Below are 17,408 nucleotides of genomic sequence, written 5' to 3'. Positions count from 1 at the left end.
TGTGACTATCTCAGGCAATAATGCAGCACCAATTTTGATACAAGTTATGTTCTTTTAGCTCGGATGTATCCTTAAAATTTTTCTTTACATGATTTTGTTATTGTTACCTACTTATGGATGACAAGCTTATAAGGAGTCTAAAGAAAAATGGCTGCCATTTGTACTGTATGCTGGCGTGTCAGCAAGAAACTTAGTTTTTAGAAAAGAATATGATGCTACTCCAAGATGGTAAACAGGATAGCTTTTCTTTCATGAGTGCAGTTAACTAAAAATTTAAGAGTAAGATAGTGAAGGCAGGTTGCACTATGGTAACAGTATATTGTGATTTTTTTCTTTTATGTCAGAATTGTATATTGCTTTATTTATGGAACTATGTTAACCATATCTTTACCCACCTGTAAAAGATTCTGTGAAGGCAGGTAATTGATATTAGGAATGACTGGAATACTGGACATGCAAAATTTAACTTTTTATGCAAGTTTACGGGTGAAACTGCTAAGAGTCCTGATGGTAACAACCTGGTGTAGTGAATTACAGAAAAAAAGCTTCAGTATAGTTTTTCTTGCTTTCAAGTTGAAATTATGTGTACCTGCTAATACCGCAACTAAGTCAGGTTCTTTGTCGTGGATGACAGCATACATATATATGCATGTTCCCTTGTAAATGCAATTTAGAATTTGTGAACTTGGTCTTCTTACTATATATGAAATGCCTACATCTGATTTGTGAAACAGCAGAGAATGTTGTTCCTGATTAAAATCAGTTAGATCATATGTTTGTTATCATTTCTTTCATCCTATTACGGTGAAATTAAGCCCATTGTTTGCAAAGAATTACCAAGCCTGAGGCCTTGATTCCCTACACTACATGGGCACCAAAACTTTAAAAATGGGATGAGGCTTTTGGTCTGTGTTTCTAAATTTATATTTTGGTTTTGGCTTAATATTTTGGTGATAGTCAGAAGACTGTAAACCAAGGAGACAGGTCTTTTCCTGTTATCTCTTTGTGAAATTTAGAACAAGAATGAAAGAAAATAAAAGGCAGGAAGCTCAAGTATTTGAATTTTGCCATCATTTTCATGAATAGAGGGTTATTGGATGCATGCAATTTTTGTTGTTTAGAAACTAACATGTAAAATCAAATCTCTAGTTTCTTTGCATTCCAAACATTTGGAGTTCTTTATGGAAGTTCCCAAATTTTAAAATCTTATATGTTAGACAGTTGCTACAAGGTTAAAACCTATTGTCAAAAATTTTCCCTGCACTGCCGGCCATGCCACATGGCACAAGGGGAATGGTGCTTTGTACCACAACCCTTCAGTGCTTCAATACTATCATGCACCAATCCCCTGGTAGTACATAGCATGCCAGTGGTCCATGGAAATTTTTTGGTAATGGGTTCAGGTCCCAAAACATTATTCAGGATGTTATGGTGCATTGTGGAGGAACTATTAATTCTACTTCCATTCAGTCCTTTTCCAGTGAATAGTCCCATTTGTTTTATATTTAGAAAATGCAATATTTCTTCATTTGATTGCTTTTGGGTGCTGCTTTGTATTGGAAGCCATGGGTCTAGCACTCCACTTTCAACAAGAACAAGACATTTTAAAGCAGTGCAATGAGGAAGATGGCTACTCCCTGACATACCAGAGATTATTGCAGTCACGTCAGTTATGACTTGCAACTAAATAACTCATAGAGCCTCGATATAGTTGCTTAAGGTATGGGCTTGAGTAAATAAATTGTAGAGCTTGCTCATCATGATTTTAGTGCCTATGTAATTCTCTGGGGGATGCTGTTCGTTTAATCTCCCACTAGTGTTTTCATGGAGTCAAAACTGTAAGGATAATGAACTAATGTTCCTACCTGCGTTTGAACCTGGATATTTTTCAACGATGTAATTTACAGGGCTGTTTACTTATCTGTAAGGAAAAGCAAAGACTTGGTTTTCAGGTGCAGATTTTCCTTCCATAGAAATGACCTCTTATATCTAAATGTTTTGTGATCTCTCTGATACAGGCCAAAGTATATGATTTCTTGAAATAATTCAGTTGGCATGTATTCCTAGATCTCTCATAGAAACCAAATCTGGAGCAACCAAGACTCATATTGAACTAGACGTAAACTTTGATTTCAATATGTTGGATTTGAAATCCTTTAGGTTTTCTATGCAGAGCATGTGGTCCACATTGTGTAGTGCTGCTAGTGCATGAAGAAAAGCTTAATACTTTTTCTACAAGGAGTGACCAAGAAGACTGATGCTTGAATTTAAATGATGCACTGTCTCTGATGCTCAAACAGTGAAGGCGGCAAATATCTTATCCGTAACTCCACTTACCAAACATTGCAGGGTAACTCATGTGAGATGATTTGCTGATCAGTTAGTTTCGCCGACAGGTTTAGACTTAAACCTTCTTCCCGGCATGTCACTAGTTTTTACTTTTTGAACAGCATTTTTAAAACATCAGGACCATCACTAATTTTTATTTCTGAACAACAGTTTAAAAACATTAGGACAACAGCAAGGAGCTAGTCAAGTTTGTCTCTTGACCAGGGCATATGCAAACTTTGATTCGAACATAAATCGTGAGCCCGCAAACATTGAAGGGTAACTCAAGTGACATGAATTGCTGATCAGTTAGTTTCATCCAAAGGTTTAGACTTCAACCTTCTTTCAGGCATGTCACTAGGTTCGTTTTTTCGAACAGAATCTTTTAAAAGATTAGGACCACAAAAAAAGAAAAAAAGATTAGGACCAGAACAAATAAGTAGTCAAGTTGGTATCTCGACCAGGCCATATGCAAACCTTCATGTTGTACATCATTCCATGATCACCACCGAGCGGCTTTTGCTCTGGTGGTAGCACCTCTTGCCCATTAGGAGAAATGATAGTATCAGCCCTTGCTTCAACTCCCGATTAACGGTACCAGTTTTGTGAGCTTCGACTCGATCTATTTGGGGGCCAAGGTTTTTGCCTAGGTGGGGTGAGTACGTGTAGCAGATGGAAATTAGCTTCTCCTGATCCTTAAATAATAAAAACAATAATAATAGTAATAATATATATATATATATATATATATATATATATATGTATATATATTGAAAAAAGTTTCATGCTCAAGCCTTTCCACTCTTTTTACCAGCAAGTTTCTTGTTAAAATCCTTCATGTACTAATATATTGGTTTGGTCTGATACAAGTGGCCTCATGCATGTGCGGAAGCATGTGTGTGTCGTGGCATGGCCAATCCGGAGTGCATTCATGATGCTCCTTTTCAGGCTTACAGTCCCAAAAGGAGTCAGGATATTGCTCATAAAAAAAGCTAGGGTGGAAGTAATCACCTTAGTGTGAAACCCCCACTGTGATCTTTTGATAGTACTGGCCGTGCACTGCTGAAATGCCCTGTAATTCTAAAACTAGTGATTGTATTTGTCCGGACTTATACACGCATAGAAAAGATTTTAGAGTAGCACCTGTTAATACATCTAAGGTTAATCAATTTGATGAAGAGGTTTCGTAGAGTAAAAAACAAGATTAATCCTTCAGCATGTATTCTAAGTTTTGACACTGAAGAGCTTTTAAAACCACAGCATAGACAAGGATGTCAAACTCAATACCCAAGAGCACTTAGTATGCACCCAAGTTTTTGCCATCTTATTCCACTATATCCTTCTATAGTATTGTGCAAGTGGAAGCAAGTGACATCACCAAAAGAAGTTTTAAAATCTTTCCCACCTTTTGTTGGGAGTTGTTGCATGGGTTCTGCCGCGTAGGGAGAGCTTGGTGGTCACACTCTGGTTCTCCATAGGTTTGGAAGCACTTGTAAAAATGTTTTGCAATTCTATAGACCATAGAGATGGAATCTCAATATGGCACGCAACTATTTTTTCAATGCAAGGTGGGGCTTTGGGATGACAATTTTCCAATGATTGGAAGAAGGAAAAGAAGTTATGTCTTGTCCGTTTCTATGATCATCAACAAGGAATAATTAGAGCTAAGATACCCAGGAGTTTGGTTCTCTTAGTCTTTTAAATTCCAAGTTTTAAAAAAGAGACAAATGAGTAGATATCAACAAATTGATAATAAGAATGTATGGAGGACCTGGTCTCTCTCATCTGTTCAGGGTTGGGTTTACATGGAAAATTGCAAGTTTAGATTATTATTATTATTATTATTATAGAAGAATTTACGGTGGCTCAAGAGCTAGATATTTTGTTTGAGTAAAGATGAGCAATCATATATATCTATGTAATGTTCTTAATAATTAAACTACCTTCAACTTTAACTGTAGAATGATACTGATCACATCTTTTCCTGGGGTTTAGGAGCTCATAAAGATGCATTAGTTGGTTCCTTAAACGTGATAGTGATGAGTAGCCAAATCATATAGAAAATAGGATCATTGTATATATGTTCCTCCATATCTCTATCTGTGATGATGTGATGTCACAAATTTGACTTTGTTTGACGACTGCCTATAAGCTTGTCACCCACTTCCAATTAGTGAGGGCTGTAATTCACTTACACAACTAAATGAGTGTTTTTTTTTTTGCACTAAACAGTGAATGATTTTCTTACTGTATCAATACCTAAACAGCTTCTTTGCATTTATAAGTTCAGCTAAGAAAATTCAAATGAGCATCGAACCTTTTAGTTAAGTTATATTCTGTGCACATAAGATAGATTGCTTCTTTTGTTTATATTTCAGGCCATACAATTCTTTCTTGGGCAAAGTGTGAAAGCACAACAGTATTTGTGGTGTTTTCTTTCTATTGATTGTAAAAATATAGATTGTGGAATACTTAATTCCTTCACCTAATTTTTTTTTTCAGAAACAAGCTCTGTACTGTACCAATCCGTATAAACAAATAGCATGGAGCAAGCTATTCATAACTATAAATTCCAAGGGAATAATAGATGGACTATTCCAGGTCTTTGCGAGCGGCTGAATATATTTATTCATAAACCGACAATTGTTGTGTCATGAAGATGATGGTGATGTAGTATTTAATAACAATTGTCGATATATTATTATACAAATTGCTGTTGATAAGCAAATGGACAGCATTAGATTACCAACATGACATAGATTTGTTTAAAATAGGATTTGCTCCATAAAGACTAGTTTTGAACTGGAGTCCTCCCTTTCTCCTTGGCTCTCGCTTTTTCTTGTGTCCTTACAGAACGCATGAACTCTTTTTACATGGACATGACGCCCCACCTTCAGAAGTCTCCTTAACTTACCTCCTCCAACAAACAATCTCATGATCGTCAAGAAAGCAAGCGAAATTCCAAACCAACACCACCACCACCACATGTCGACAAGCCGTCAATCGGAGCCCGATGACCCCAGTGCAAGCGAGAAATGGGCTGCAAACCTCCTCCAAGATTGCGCAAAGGCCATCTCGGAGAAGGACTCCAGCAAGATCCATCACCTTCTGTGGATGCTGAACGAGCTCGCATCCCCCTATGGAGATTGCGAACAGAAGCTGGCATCCTATTTCCTGCAAGCTCTCTTCTGTAAAGCAACGGAATCGGGGGAGCGCTGCTACAAGACTCTAGTATCGGTTGCAGAGAAAAGCCACTCTTTCGAGTCTGCGAGGAAGGTGATCCTCAAGTTCCAGGAGGTGAGTCCTTGGACCACCTTTGGTCATGTCGCATCCAATGGTGCGATCTTGGAAGCCTTGGAAGGGGAGGCCAAGCTTCATATTATCGACATCAGCAACACATACTGCACCCAGTGGCCAACTCTGCTGGAAGCCTTGGCAACCCGAAGCGACGAGACGCCGCATTTGAGGCTGACGGTGGTGGCGACGGTCGGCATGGGAGGAGGATCGGTCATGAAGGAGATTGGGCAGAGGATGGAGAAGTTTGCGAGGTTGATGGGTGTTCCATTTGAGTTCCATGTGGTGAGGGTGGCGTCGCAGCTAGGGGAGCTCAAGGAGGAGGACCTGGGGCTGCGAGAAGACGAAGCAGTCGCCGTGAACTGCGTCGGGGCCTTGCGACGGGTCGCCGTGGAAGAGAGGGGCGACTTCATGCGCCTGCTTTGCAGCCTCCGCCCGAGGGTGGTCACCGTGGTGGAGGAGGAGGCCGACTTCACAAGCACCGGGAGCGAGTACGTCAGATGCTTCGAGGAGTGCTTGAGGTTTTACGGCGTTTTCTTCGAGATGCTGGAGGAAAGCTTTGCTCCCACGAGCAATGAGAGGTTATCGTTGGAGAGGGAGTGCTCGAGGAGTATTCTTAGCGTCCTCGCTTGCGATGGCGATGGTGTTGGAGACTGCGAGAGGAGGGAGAAGGGGAGCCAGTGGTTTGCAAGGCTGATGCAAGCCTTCTCGCCCATGAACTTCAGCGACGACGTCGTCGATGACGTTAGGGCGTTGCTGAAGAGGTATCGGTCAGGGTGGTCGCTCTTGCCTGCACAAGGTGACGACTCAGGCCTCTACCTGACATGGAAGGATGAACCAGTGGTGTGGGCATCAGCTTGGAAACCCTAGAATGAGGTTAGCATCTCATTAATTTCCCAAACCAATCGATCCAATCTCATCTCAAAAATTGAAAACCATGGCTATCAAGTTCTTTGTTTCCTCCCCAGCACCCTCATTGTTTATATCCTCCTCCTTTTTTTGTTCTCGAGTGTGGGATATCATGTTTCTGTGCCTGCATTGATGGTTTCTCTTGTAGCTTTTTGGGATCCTCTCCCAATTTTGCAATTCAAGATTGGTTAGTGTGCATGCGAAAAAGTGCTGCTGTTTTTATTTTTGGTAATGAAAGATTAATTAGGCTGACGCACGTCCACCCTCTTCATAGATCTTCGCCAGTCATGTTATCTACATTGCAACTGAGATATGAAGAATCTAGCTAGCTCCATATCTAGCGAGGCTTTGACTTCATGAACCAACCTTGCCTAAGGATCTTGACATAGAGGTTTTGGAAGCCTCTTAAACTCTTAGATGAGAATGATGGGCATAAATGTTAAAAGCTTCATCCCCAGTGCATAGGCTCATGTGATCCCTAGGATCACAAAAATTCAGCTCCTTTATTAATCTACATGAATTTATGGTGAGTGCATACTCTCTTTATCTGCACCATGCCAATGTGCTACTGGACAAAAGAATGGTTCCAGTTGAATAATCCATATGAATAATGAGTCCCACTAAGCTGACACTAGGTAATGGGCAACAAGTAGTGTCCACTCGATTCCCATGGCGACTTTTTGGGCAAGCAAAAAGGATGGCTCTTGCTCCCCCTGACATGGAGGTGGGCTTCTGTTGGCCCACATTGTAGTGGAAAACAACTACTTGGAGGTTAGATATGATGGGATTAAAGTAGGCCATGGGTACATGCTCTTCTATGCAACTAACCTCGGGCTCTGGGGCCAAGCTTGCTGAGAGCCTTCCATGGTGGGTTGGTGAAGGTACGGCACATTCTGTGTGCCAGCTAGTGCTGCTTTCTGCTCACTGTGGTTAGCACCCATCAGGATACCAGTCCACATTGAAGGAAGCATGCATCTCCCATCCACCATGGAAAAAGGAAGGCAACAAACTAGAAGGCTTGTCTAGTCTCAAGTGACGGCATCTTTCGAGTATGGAATTGTTTTCATGGGTCCAATCTATTCGAGATCCAGGGGAGGAGGAGTGGGCCAAGCGATTCGAGATCCAAGTCTCCAAATAATTCTAGATTTTTGCTTGTTTAGGGTCAGTGCCAAATGGTCTGAAATCCATGTTTCATATTTGTTGGCTCATATGTCTCTTATTAGAGATATTAATAGCCCATACTTAGAGTATTATTCCAATTTTTTCTTTTTTTTTTCCTTTTTTTTTGGCTTTGACAAAAGGGAAGAGGGGGGGTGAGGATAACCTCATCCGGGTAGCAACCCCCATTGGGCTCTCTCTCTCTCTGCTGAAAAGTGTTCGATGCAGGTAGAAAGCCATCCGTTAGTGGGGGGACAGCTGTTGGATTGCGCAAAAAAAAAAAGTTATGATCCTTTCAGATCTATGCGAGGTGCAATCTGGTGTTATCGCAAAAAAAGGTCAATCATTCTTTCATGCGAACGATACAACTCAAACTTTCGAATATAGATTGAATGGTACAATATCTATACCTATACTAAGATAGATCTGGATATTAAATAAATACTAAAATTAATACCTAGATAAGATATATATCACTCGGATATTAAGCATATTCTTATCTGTTTTGAATAAATAGGGAGGCAAGTTGGATATTAGTTATATCTATTTCTTTTCTTATATGAATATGAATATAAATTAGATAACATTCAAATATAAATCAGATTTTAAGCAAAATTTAATAATAAACTAACACAAATAATATATTTGACAAGAACAAGAAAGGAATCTATTATCTAGATTCTAGATTGCAGGCAATACATGAGTAAGGTAAAGGTTAGGTTATGGTTATTAAATTCATGCGGAGATTGACTTGGCCAAAGATCCTAGCCATGGGTCCAACTAGGGTTTGTAGGAGTATGTAGATTTTATTTTTAAATATTTAAATAAGAATGGCCAAAGGATACATATATAGATGATTTCCAATTTAAAGTAGTCGTGGCGATTAATAACCTAACTACTAACCTGACTTCCAACTGGCCTAAGTTATAAGCTGGTTAAATATTTAGCATAAACGAGTCTAGGCCGCTGATAGGTTAACCTGACTTAACTTTTTATTTTATTGATCATAGGTTTGAAGTCCTCACCTATCTAATATATTTTGACCCGGTTAATAATTAGGTCTACCCAACACAACTCCAACCTCGCATATTAAAACCAACTTAACCTGTAGAACTTTGAGTTCGCATTTAACCAATCTACCGTATGTTTAACTTGTTATCACAAACCCAACCTGATTGAATGTATTTATTAAATCAGGTTATTTGTTTAATAAAATGATTGGGTTTATTTTTGGATATCTAACTTATGTAATAAACTAGTCAGATTCGATTGAGATGCCCATCTGAGCTAAATACAGCTTAACCCATTGCCACCCATACTTCTAAACTTGCTGAGCATCATATATGAAAATTCCAATGTTCATTTTCCCAACTCATGCATGCAGGACTTGATGGTAGGGGTGGTAATTTATAATCCGACCCATCAACTTGACATACGAACGATCCTTTTTAATTAGATTTGGATTTGACAAAAACGAGTTCGGATCAGATCAACATATCTAGACTTGTTTATTAAATGAGTTAGGCTCAGGTTTAACCTTTGACCCAGTTAACCAGTTTTTGACCCATTTTAACCCGACTCATTTAACCTATTTAAAACTTGTTTAACCTATTTAAAATCTTTTTAACATATTTAAACCTGCTTAACCTATTTCTGACCTATTTAACCCAACCTATTTAATTTGTTTAACCTATTTAAATCTATTTAATTCGTTAAAAATCTGTTTAACCTAACTTGACTATTTAATAAATGGGTCATATGGGGTCAGGTTAGGTCAGATTCAGATATAAAATTTTGACCTATTTAATAAACAAGTCAGGTTCGAATTGACGAATTTTGGTCAGACCCATATCGGACCCGACCCGACCCGATTGCCACCCCTACTCGATGGTTGATTCTTGAGATTTTTGAAACTTGGAAGTCTTAGTCTACTAAACACCTCCATAGCCGTATTGAATCAAGTTCTCTCTCTTTCCATGATTGCTTTGTAGAACGAGTTGAAGATGCATGTTCAAAAATACCATGCAAAGTCAACTGAACTTTATGAATCATGCTTGGAGGCCATGCGACAATTGCATACTAAATATAAGGTTTGAATAGAGATTTAGAGATATAAACAACCTAGCACATTCATTGATGCTTTCTTTCATTAAAAACTAATCATATTGGTCAATACGATATGACTTCGCTGCTGCAGCCATCCAGACATTGTTCTTTTTCTTCTGTAAAGTGCATTAATTTACAGATAGTTATACAATGAGACATTTTAAATGTGGAACAAACATTCCACTCCTCACTAGAATTGGGAAGCAACTCACAAGTGGCATTGTGGAGTCAAATATTGTACAAACCAAATAATAAAAATTTTAGCCCACATGTGCCTGTTGTACAATTGCAGACCCTGAGAACATAAACAGCATTTATCCACCTTTTTAGTCACAGAATGCAACAAAGATGCTGCAAAAATTGCCTTTGACACACCAATGATGTTAACCAACCTAGTGGCTTGATGACATTTTGAAATAACCCAAGATCTCACTCAAAATGGCTAGCCAAAAGATATTTTTTGAATTTCTTAGTTATGTATAAGTACTCAAGATTTTTCTAACAAATAACCAATGTGGGATTAAACACAAGCCCGCATAGGTCCTCACTCCCCTCGTTTAAGCTCCGGCATTCTCATTCGGCTAAGTATCCAAATCCATTCAAATTTATTCACAAGCACCACGATTAGCCCGTGATCAGCCTTAATGAATATGTGCTGCAGTATCTTCTAATCCACATAGACTATGGACCGGATCCGCTCTAATACTATTTATAACAATACAGGACCTCACCCAAAATGGCTAGCCAGAAGGTATTTTTTAGGTTCTTAGTCCTGTATAAATACCCAATATTTTTCCAACGAATGACTGATGTGAGACTAAACATACTCATGCACTGGTTCGAGCATATTTTCCTTAATTAAATGCAATGAAGAGAGCTTGATGCTTCAGGTGCAAGCCATCCTTCAGTTCAACACTTAAATTCTGACGATCAAAAAAAGTACTACAATAAAAAATGCTTGTGTGAATAGCTATACAGAGCCAATAAATTTACAGCAAAGAAGAGGGCCGGAATTTTCTTAATTGCAAAGAACCAACTGATCATTTGGAGTAAAACAAGGAAATGAAGCATCTATATCATACCAAGAGACATGTCTATCAAAGGATTCTTTCAGCCATGATATATCTAGGCAGGATTTGAGTTCTGCCTGACCTTACTGATTTTGTTTTCGAGTTTCTTCATCCTTTCTTCTTGCTCCTTAAATCGCCACGGACTAGGACCGGAAAAAAAAAGATTGGTAAAGTTTAGTAGAATTCTGGATATTAAGCATCCAAGAATCTAATATATGGTAGAAACTATATCTTGCAATTAATTAAAACTGCTTTATGTTCTGCCTGACCATAGTGAGTTCACTTGAGTTTTTTTCATCTTTGCTTCTTGCGCCTCATCACCAGGGTTAGAGATTGTTCATCCAAAGTTTTTGGGAATTCACAGAAGGACTGGGACTGCCAAAAAAAAAAAAAAAAGGAAGAGTAATAAAGTTTAGTAGAATTCTGGATATTAAGTGATGGGGGGCGAAATGGATCGTTCTGCATACAACAAAAGGGCCACCCAAATTCAGCCCAATAGACACCAACACCGACCAGACGGAACCTCGGTCCGGCCCAGAACCAGCTCGATCTCGAATTCCACCGAAAGCTCCTTCGACCTCAGGAATACTCGCTAAGCCACCCCGACCAAGCTCGGGGCACCTTCTACGATCGCCGACTCGCCCCGACCAAGCTCGGGGCGCCATTCACGTTCGCCGACCCGCCCCGACCAAGCTCGGGGCGCCTTCCCTATTCGCCGATGCGCCCCAACTGAGTTCGGGGCGTCTTATCCAATAATCTACCCCGATCCTTGAGCTCAGGGCGCTCTACCGAGCATACCTCAAAACCCGAGACGCTAGGCTAGCCTCAGCACCCATCCAGCCGACCTCGCCAAATGCATGACGTGACCTCTTGACGAGATCGTCCTTGCCAACGGCCGCACCTACGTGCGTGCCCACGCCCTCCTACGTAGCCGTACATTGCGACACCACCACGTCATGCTTTGCTTGCTGGCCCAAGACAGTTAAGGACAGCGCCATGCTACCCCAACCATACCCTTCTATGACTGTTAATGTCTTACCGTTCTCCAGAACAAACTGTACCGCGCGCCACCAGCAAGCTCTAGCCGCGCGCCATCTAGCTTAAAGCCATCCCCTCTTATGATAAGAGCGGGCCATACCACCGCCACCTGGGCATCTCTACAGGGACTATAAATAACCCCATCAGGTAATGCCTAAAGGATTTTTGGCTGGACCAACTAAGCTTTACTCTAACTTAATCGTCGGAGAGCCCTCACCGGAAGTACCGGTGAGGCTTTGTGCAGGAACACCGCCGCGCGGGAGGTGGCTCTCATCCTCTTCCTCAACACTCCGGCAGCTCCCTCGACTCCTCCGACGTGGTCACCCTCGGGCCAAATTTGAACCACAACATTAAGCATCCAAGAAAAAGATGGTAGAAACTATATCTTGCGAATAAGAATAAACTCTATAGTGTTTCATCTTGACCAAGGACCCACATGAGCATGTGTTTAGTCGGAGACATGGGTGTTGCGGAGAAGTTTTGGGTACTCCATCAATGTCATAATAACTTTTGGCGGGTCTTTTTGGATGAACTCTATGGTCATGCCCAGCTCATGGCCTATATGACTAGGAGATGCTACAAAACAGCCCCAGGGCTGACCACAAGCTGGTCATGAGATTTGTGATCGGACTCTTTTTCTGGCTCTGAATTTTTTTTTGCAATTGTCTCACTTGAGAATTCAATAGTATCATTGAATGGATGATGAGACATGGAGATGGCGATTTAACCATTTGAGATTTAAATTTTGGATAAGGAAAAGCTTTCAAACCATAACACAAAAAGGCCTGTTATTTCAAAATTCTATTGAAAACATCATCAAATCTTTTCATGGGCTGTTTAAGTTAAACAAGGATTTCGTTGGGTTGTTGGCATCATATGGTGCCATAATTACAGTGGATCTGTAGACCAGAAAATGGTAATAGGAAAGTGAGACCAGAGATGCAATGGCTTTCCTTCATTAAACATTAATAAGAAAGTTAGAAGGGCCATATCAAGTTGGAGGAGGGGGAAAGGTTGCGCCTGAGATGTTATGGTAATATAACATGACCTCCACCCCATTCTAGGCCCCCACCCACAGTTACACCCCTGATTGCATGGCTGATGCAGCACCATTCATTATTCAATCACCAACCATTTGATTTAATACCAAATATATCTTGAAACATATGCAATGTCTCAATCATCAATTAAAGATCATCATTTCTCTGATCTTTTATTATCATGATGCCTTATGTATTCTTGGCCATAAGGTTCTTGATCACTAGACCTTTTACCATTGGATCTTTGTACAGTGATTTTTCAGTTGCAAGCTCTCCATACAATCAACTTCAACTTTTGAATATTTATCATCACCAGTTTAATAAGTCTGGTTATTTTTGTTTTTGAAGGAATAATAAATTCAGTTCCTTATTGGGTCGTGTATTCCAATGTATGAAAATATCCTAGATCATGCCATTGAGACGACCAAACCTTGCATCATGTTTTTGTGAATTCTTCTCAATTTTTTCAAGTTGAGCCCCCCGATTGTTGCGCTGACTAGCTTAACAGAAAACAATCTTAGTGATTGAATATTGAAGGAATGGATTTTTTTATCAGATCTAGAGAAGGGAAAACTAGATTTGATCTAGTCCACAATAATGGCGGCAAATCAACTTAGGAAAGACTAAATCTAAGCATGGAATCTACCAGACAATCATACATGAGAAGGAAGAAAAATTAATGAAAACAGAATATTGTTAATCTTCATTAGTCTTCAAGACATGATCATTGCCCATAATATCTAAGCAACTGTAATTGGATACTAAGAAACATAGACTTAAACACATTATGTAATCAGATTGATCCCAGCTCTTACTAAATAACACATAGACTCCCCTTCGTAAAGGTGGTGAGATCACAGTGTGAGGGGGCAGAGGGAGCTCAAGGAAAAATATGGATGCAAGGGAGTGGAAAAAGTAGAAAGCATGAAGGCATAGGAAGGAGAAAGAAGGGGTTGACAATCATGGGAAGAGCCTATTATAGATTTGCGATGGAAGGGGCGAGATCGCAAAGAACAATGCGAAGGAGGGTAAATAAATAGTTGTTGTAGAACCAAGAGGACATAGAACAGAAAGAAAAGGGATAAGTGGATTGGGGAATCAAATTAGAAGGAAGAAGCATTGAACAGCTTTAAGAGCAATAGATTGAAGGCCAGGTGAAGCATGCTTGAGCCTTTATCAATAGCTAATTCTCCAGTCAAACGGGATCGCATTTAACTTTTAATAAGCAATGAGATTTCAAAACAGCCAAGAAAAGTTTCCATGTTCAATCATAAGAAGGAAATAGACATGAACTTTTTACTTTAAGTCGAGTATATAATATATCATCAGGTCACGTAATAATTCCAAATTGAAAGGTAGAAATAAGATATTGGTGATGGCATTCTTGGATACAATAAGCCTCGAATTCGACGAGCTTCAAACAGTAAAGAATAATCTAGAATAGAGACAATATCCACCTCTGTACATGTTCAATAATGTGATGCTAGTAGAAATTTACAGGATAATCAGCATTCTAATAGCTAACAGAAGAAGCAATGCAAGAAATTAGTACTGACCTTTCCCCACAGTTTCATGTTGTTTAAGCTCTTCCACTGAAGCCTCTTGCTTGTGAATCACTTGAAGAACATAAAGCAGGTGCAAATGAATAAACTCTGAACAGTGTTGTTCGAGAGCACACTCTGGGGAAGCAGACTGACAGCCAACTTGATAGAAAGGGCAGTTTACAAGCTTTATGGGGCACACATTACACAATGGCTATCCATTTCCCATCTCACTATGTTCACTGCACTTCTGCTCACATGGAATGGCATTGAATGGGCATATAGAGTCATGATTCTCAACATGACAGCTGAAAATCTAGCTTTGCATCCCACATTTGTGCAATTTATAGGTCTGAAACAACACTAGCTTCCATGCTCAACAAGCTGTTGCACAGTGCCAATTTTTATGGGACAATGGAACATGTTCTTAAAGTCTAGATTTCTGAGAAGAGTTTCTGCACTTTTTTTCTATCCATTAAATAGAGCCCATTCTTCTCCATCTCTTGCCACAAGGCCAATGATTTTGTCCTCCCGGTTTTCACTCATCAACCACCCTGAAACACGGCTAAACATATTCATTTTTTGAACTTGTAAAATCATCAATGGAGTCAGATATGATTTCAGTGAGATCTTTAGAAGCTTCTTCCACCATATGTTTCAGTTCTTTGTGTGAGATAATCCATCATCTCCTTTCTTATTTCAACAGCTGCAGAAGCTGGACCCTTAAAGAGGCCAGTGGTATTATCCACACAAACTGTGGCCAATCCATGAAGCAAGAGTTGGGCTATTTGGCGCACTAATTTGTAACAAAGTAGTTCTATGCCATCTCCCTTTACTAGCCCTGGATCCAATACTGGAAGATCCATTGCATCTTCTAATTAGTGCCTACAAAGTGATGGACAAACATATGATGATCGACAATATATAAAATAAATAGATACCATGGTGCAAATACTGAACAAAATGACAATAACAGGAACAAAATCTCTCAGCTAAGCTCTAAAAGATAATTCTAGTTTAGGTTGAATTTTAGCAGCTATGAATATGCTTGAAGGAATAAGAAAAATTCAAATTCAAGGTTCATTAAACCAACAACTGATAAAAATCACTCGTTATAAAAACATTTGACTAATATGCTTTACCAGACCATATGTGAAAAAATGCTTAATTTCTGAACTGGCTGCTGATGTGATGGTTTTCTATAGTTGTCATCATTTAACTGATGGGCTATTGCTCATCAATTCCAGCCATCTCTAGGCACAAAGGATCATCAATACTTGTGATGAAGCACTCCTGCTTTCCTTCTCTCTCATTTCCTCTCTTCTCATTTTCTCTCTCTGTTTATCTTCCTTGTTTGTTTATTGCTGGTCTTATGATCTCACAATCACATTATCAATTTTGTCAATCAAGAACTCTCCTTTTTCCCTTCTCTTTTTCATCTCTCTGTTGATTTCACTAGTACATAGGTGGAGGCTTCCATTGACCCCAAAGTTTCATCATGTGAATGTTTAAAAAAAAAAGAACTATCTTTGTTTTTCCATTCTCTAACATTGCAGCAATAATCCTATGCAGAGAGCAATAATTCTCACAAAAATTACCTCTTCTATGCTCAATAGTTATGCATGGATCAACAATTCCAAGATCTGTCTTCCCAATTATTGCATTGAAGCTGCCCTTCAGAACAATGTAGGAGGTCGAGATTGAGGAAATGTACATGGGGCAAATCAGATCAGCTAAAAGAAGAAACCAAAAAAGAAAACAAGTGGAAGAGGCAAGAAATCGAGTTACAGGTTAGATTTCCACAGGTGGCGCGAAGAATTGAGAAGAGATCAAGGGAGAGAGAGAGTGTGAGAGGATGGTAGGGAAACACTAGAAATGAGAAGAACAGGGAGATGGGAAGCAATCTTTTGAGTGCATATCTTCTCTCTCTGAGAAAGAGTTTTTTTTTTTTTGATATAAATCTGAGAAAGAGTTAATATTTGGAGTATGATCACTTTTCAGTATATCCAAGGACTACCGTTCAGTCATCAAGCTTGAAATACGAATATTAACATCTGCCATGGATAACATCTGGCCATGCCATTGACACACAAATTCAAATTGTAGTTTGGTTTAGGTAAGTGAATATAATTGCTTGGATAATGACCAAATCAAAATCTTTGCTTGCAGGAATGCATATGATGATAAAGAAAACAAGATTCCTTTAAATTGGAAATATAGATAGCAGAAAGTGTCTTTGTAACAAATATTTCTTTAAAAATGAGTTTAGTTTCATTATGGAAGAACTGACATAACCATGTAAAAATTAGGGAGCGGCTCAGATTTCCCAACAAATTATCTTGGAATTATCCACTCTAATGCCAATTATTCAGCCATTGTAATCAAACAATAACAAGTGTTATTAGTTGTACAATATATTTAAGACTTATAACTAATGTCACTTTGATACCATGTTAAAATAGTTGTTACAGCCATTATAACAAATTAAAAAAAGAAAACTCATTTTAAAGTACCCAATCCATGGATAGGATGCCATCGAACATACATCATTGCCATTATTTAAAGTATGAAACACTCGATAATCATGCACTTAACCTTTTGACTATGTTATTTATGTGGTAACCACAATGAATCAAAGTTTAAGATGACAGTGCTATGACCATTGTAACAGTCTCATCCTACCTATATATTATATATATAACAACTTAGTAAAAAGATAGCCCCTATTATAACACAATATTTAGTACTATCATGGTTTATTGCAATATAAATTCAAGTTTTTATTTTTTTCTTCTTCTCATATGTAATTGCAAAGCAAAAGAAGAAAAAAAACATTATCTACTCAAGAGTGAATAAAATGATAACATTTTATCTTTTCCATTATTTTCTATTATAATACTTCATTAAAATAGTAATTATTTTAT

General features: G+C 38.9%; 2 protein-coding genes across 2 annotated transcripts; one reads left to right on the top strand and one right to left on the bottom strand.

The window, feature by feature from the left end:
- Window positions 1-5,013: 5,013 nt before the first annotated feature.
- LOC103708579 (protein SHORT-ROOT-like) lies at window positions 5,014-6,729 on the top strand. Its single transcript, XM_008793578.5, has one exon. It carries the CDS (start codon window positions 5,263-5,265, stop codon window positions 6,490-6,492), a length of 1,230 nt encoding a protein of 409 aa, XP_008791800.1. The 5' UTR covers window positions 5,014-5,262; the 3' UTR covers window positions 6,493-6,729.
- Window positions 6,730-14,395: 7,666 nt separating this feature from the next.
- Window positions 14,396-15,568, bottom strand: LOC148700282 (uncharacterized). The gene is given in 8 exon segments (XM_088710034.1): window positions 14,396-14,688; window positions 14,691-14,722; window positions 14,724-14,790; window positions 14,793-14,945; window positions 14,948-14,990; window positions 14,992-15,060; window positions 15,062-15,134; window positions 15,136-15,568. Coding segments are annotated over 8 exon segments (852 nt in total). The 5' UTR covers window positions 15,351-15,568; the 3' UTR covers window positions 14,396-14,488.
- Between the last annotated feature and the right edge of the window lie 1,840 nt (window positions 15,569-17,408).

This window comes from Phoenix dactylifera, chromosome 13 (assembly GCF_051530095.1).
Source record: "Phoenix dactylifera cultivar Ajwa chromosome 13, Ajwa_hap1_PhDact_Kaust_v1.1, whole genome shotgun sequence".
Classification (NCBI taxonomy): Eukaryota; Viridiplantae; Streptophyta; class Magnoliopsida; order Arecales; family Arecaceae; genus Phoenix; species Phoenix dactylifera.
Note: the sequence above shows the minus strand (reverse complement) of the source record. Positions and strands in the feature narration are given on the sequence as shown.

Coding starts and splice junctions, on each gene's coding strand:
- LOC103708579 (XM_008793578.5), top strand. CDS start 5,263: ATGATCGTCAAGAAAGCAAGCGAAATTCCAAACCAACACCACCACCAC.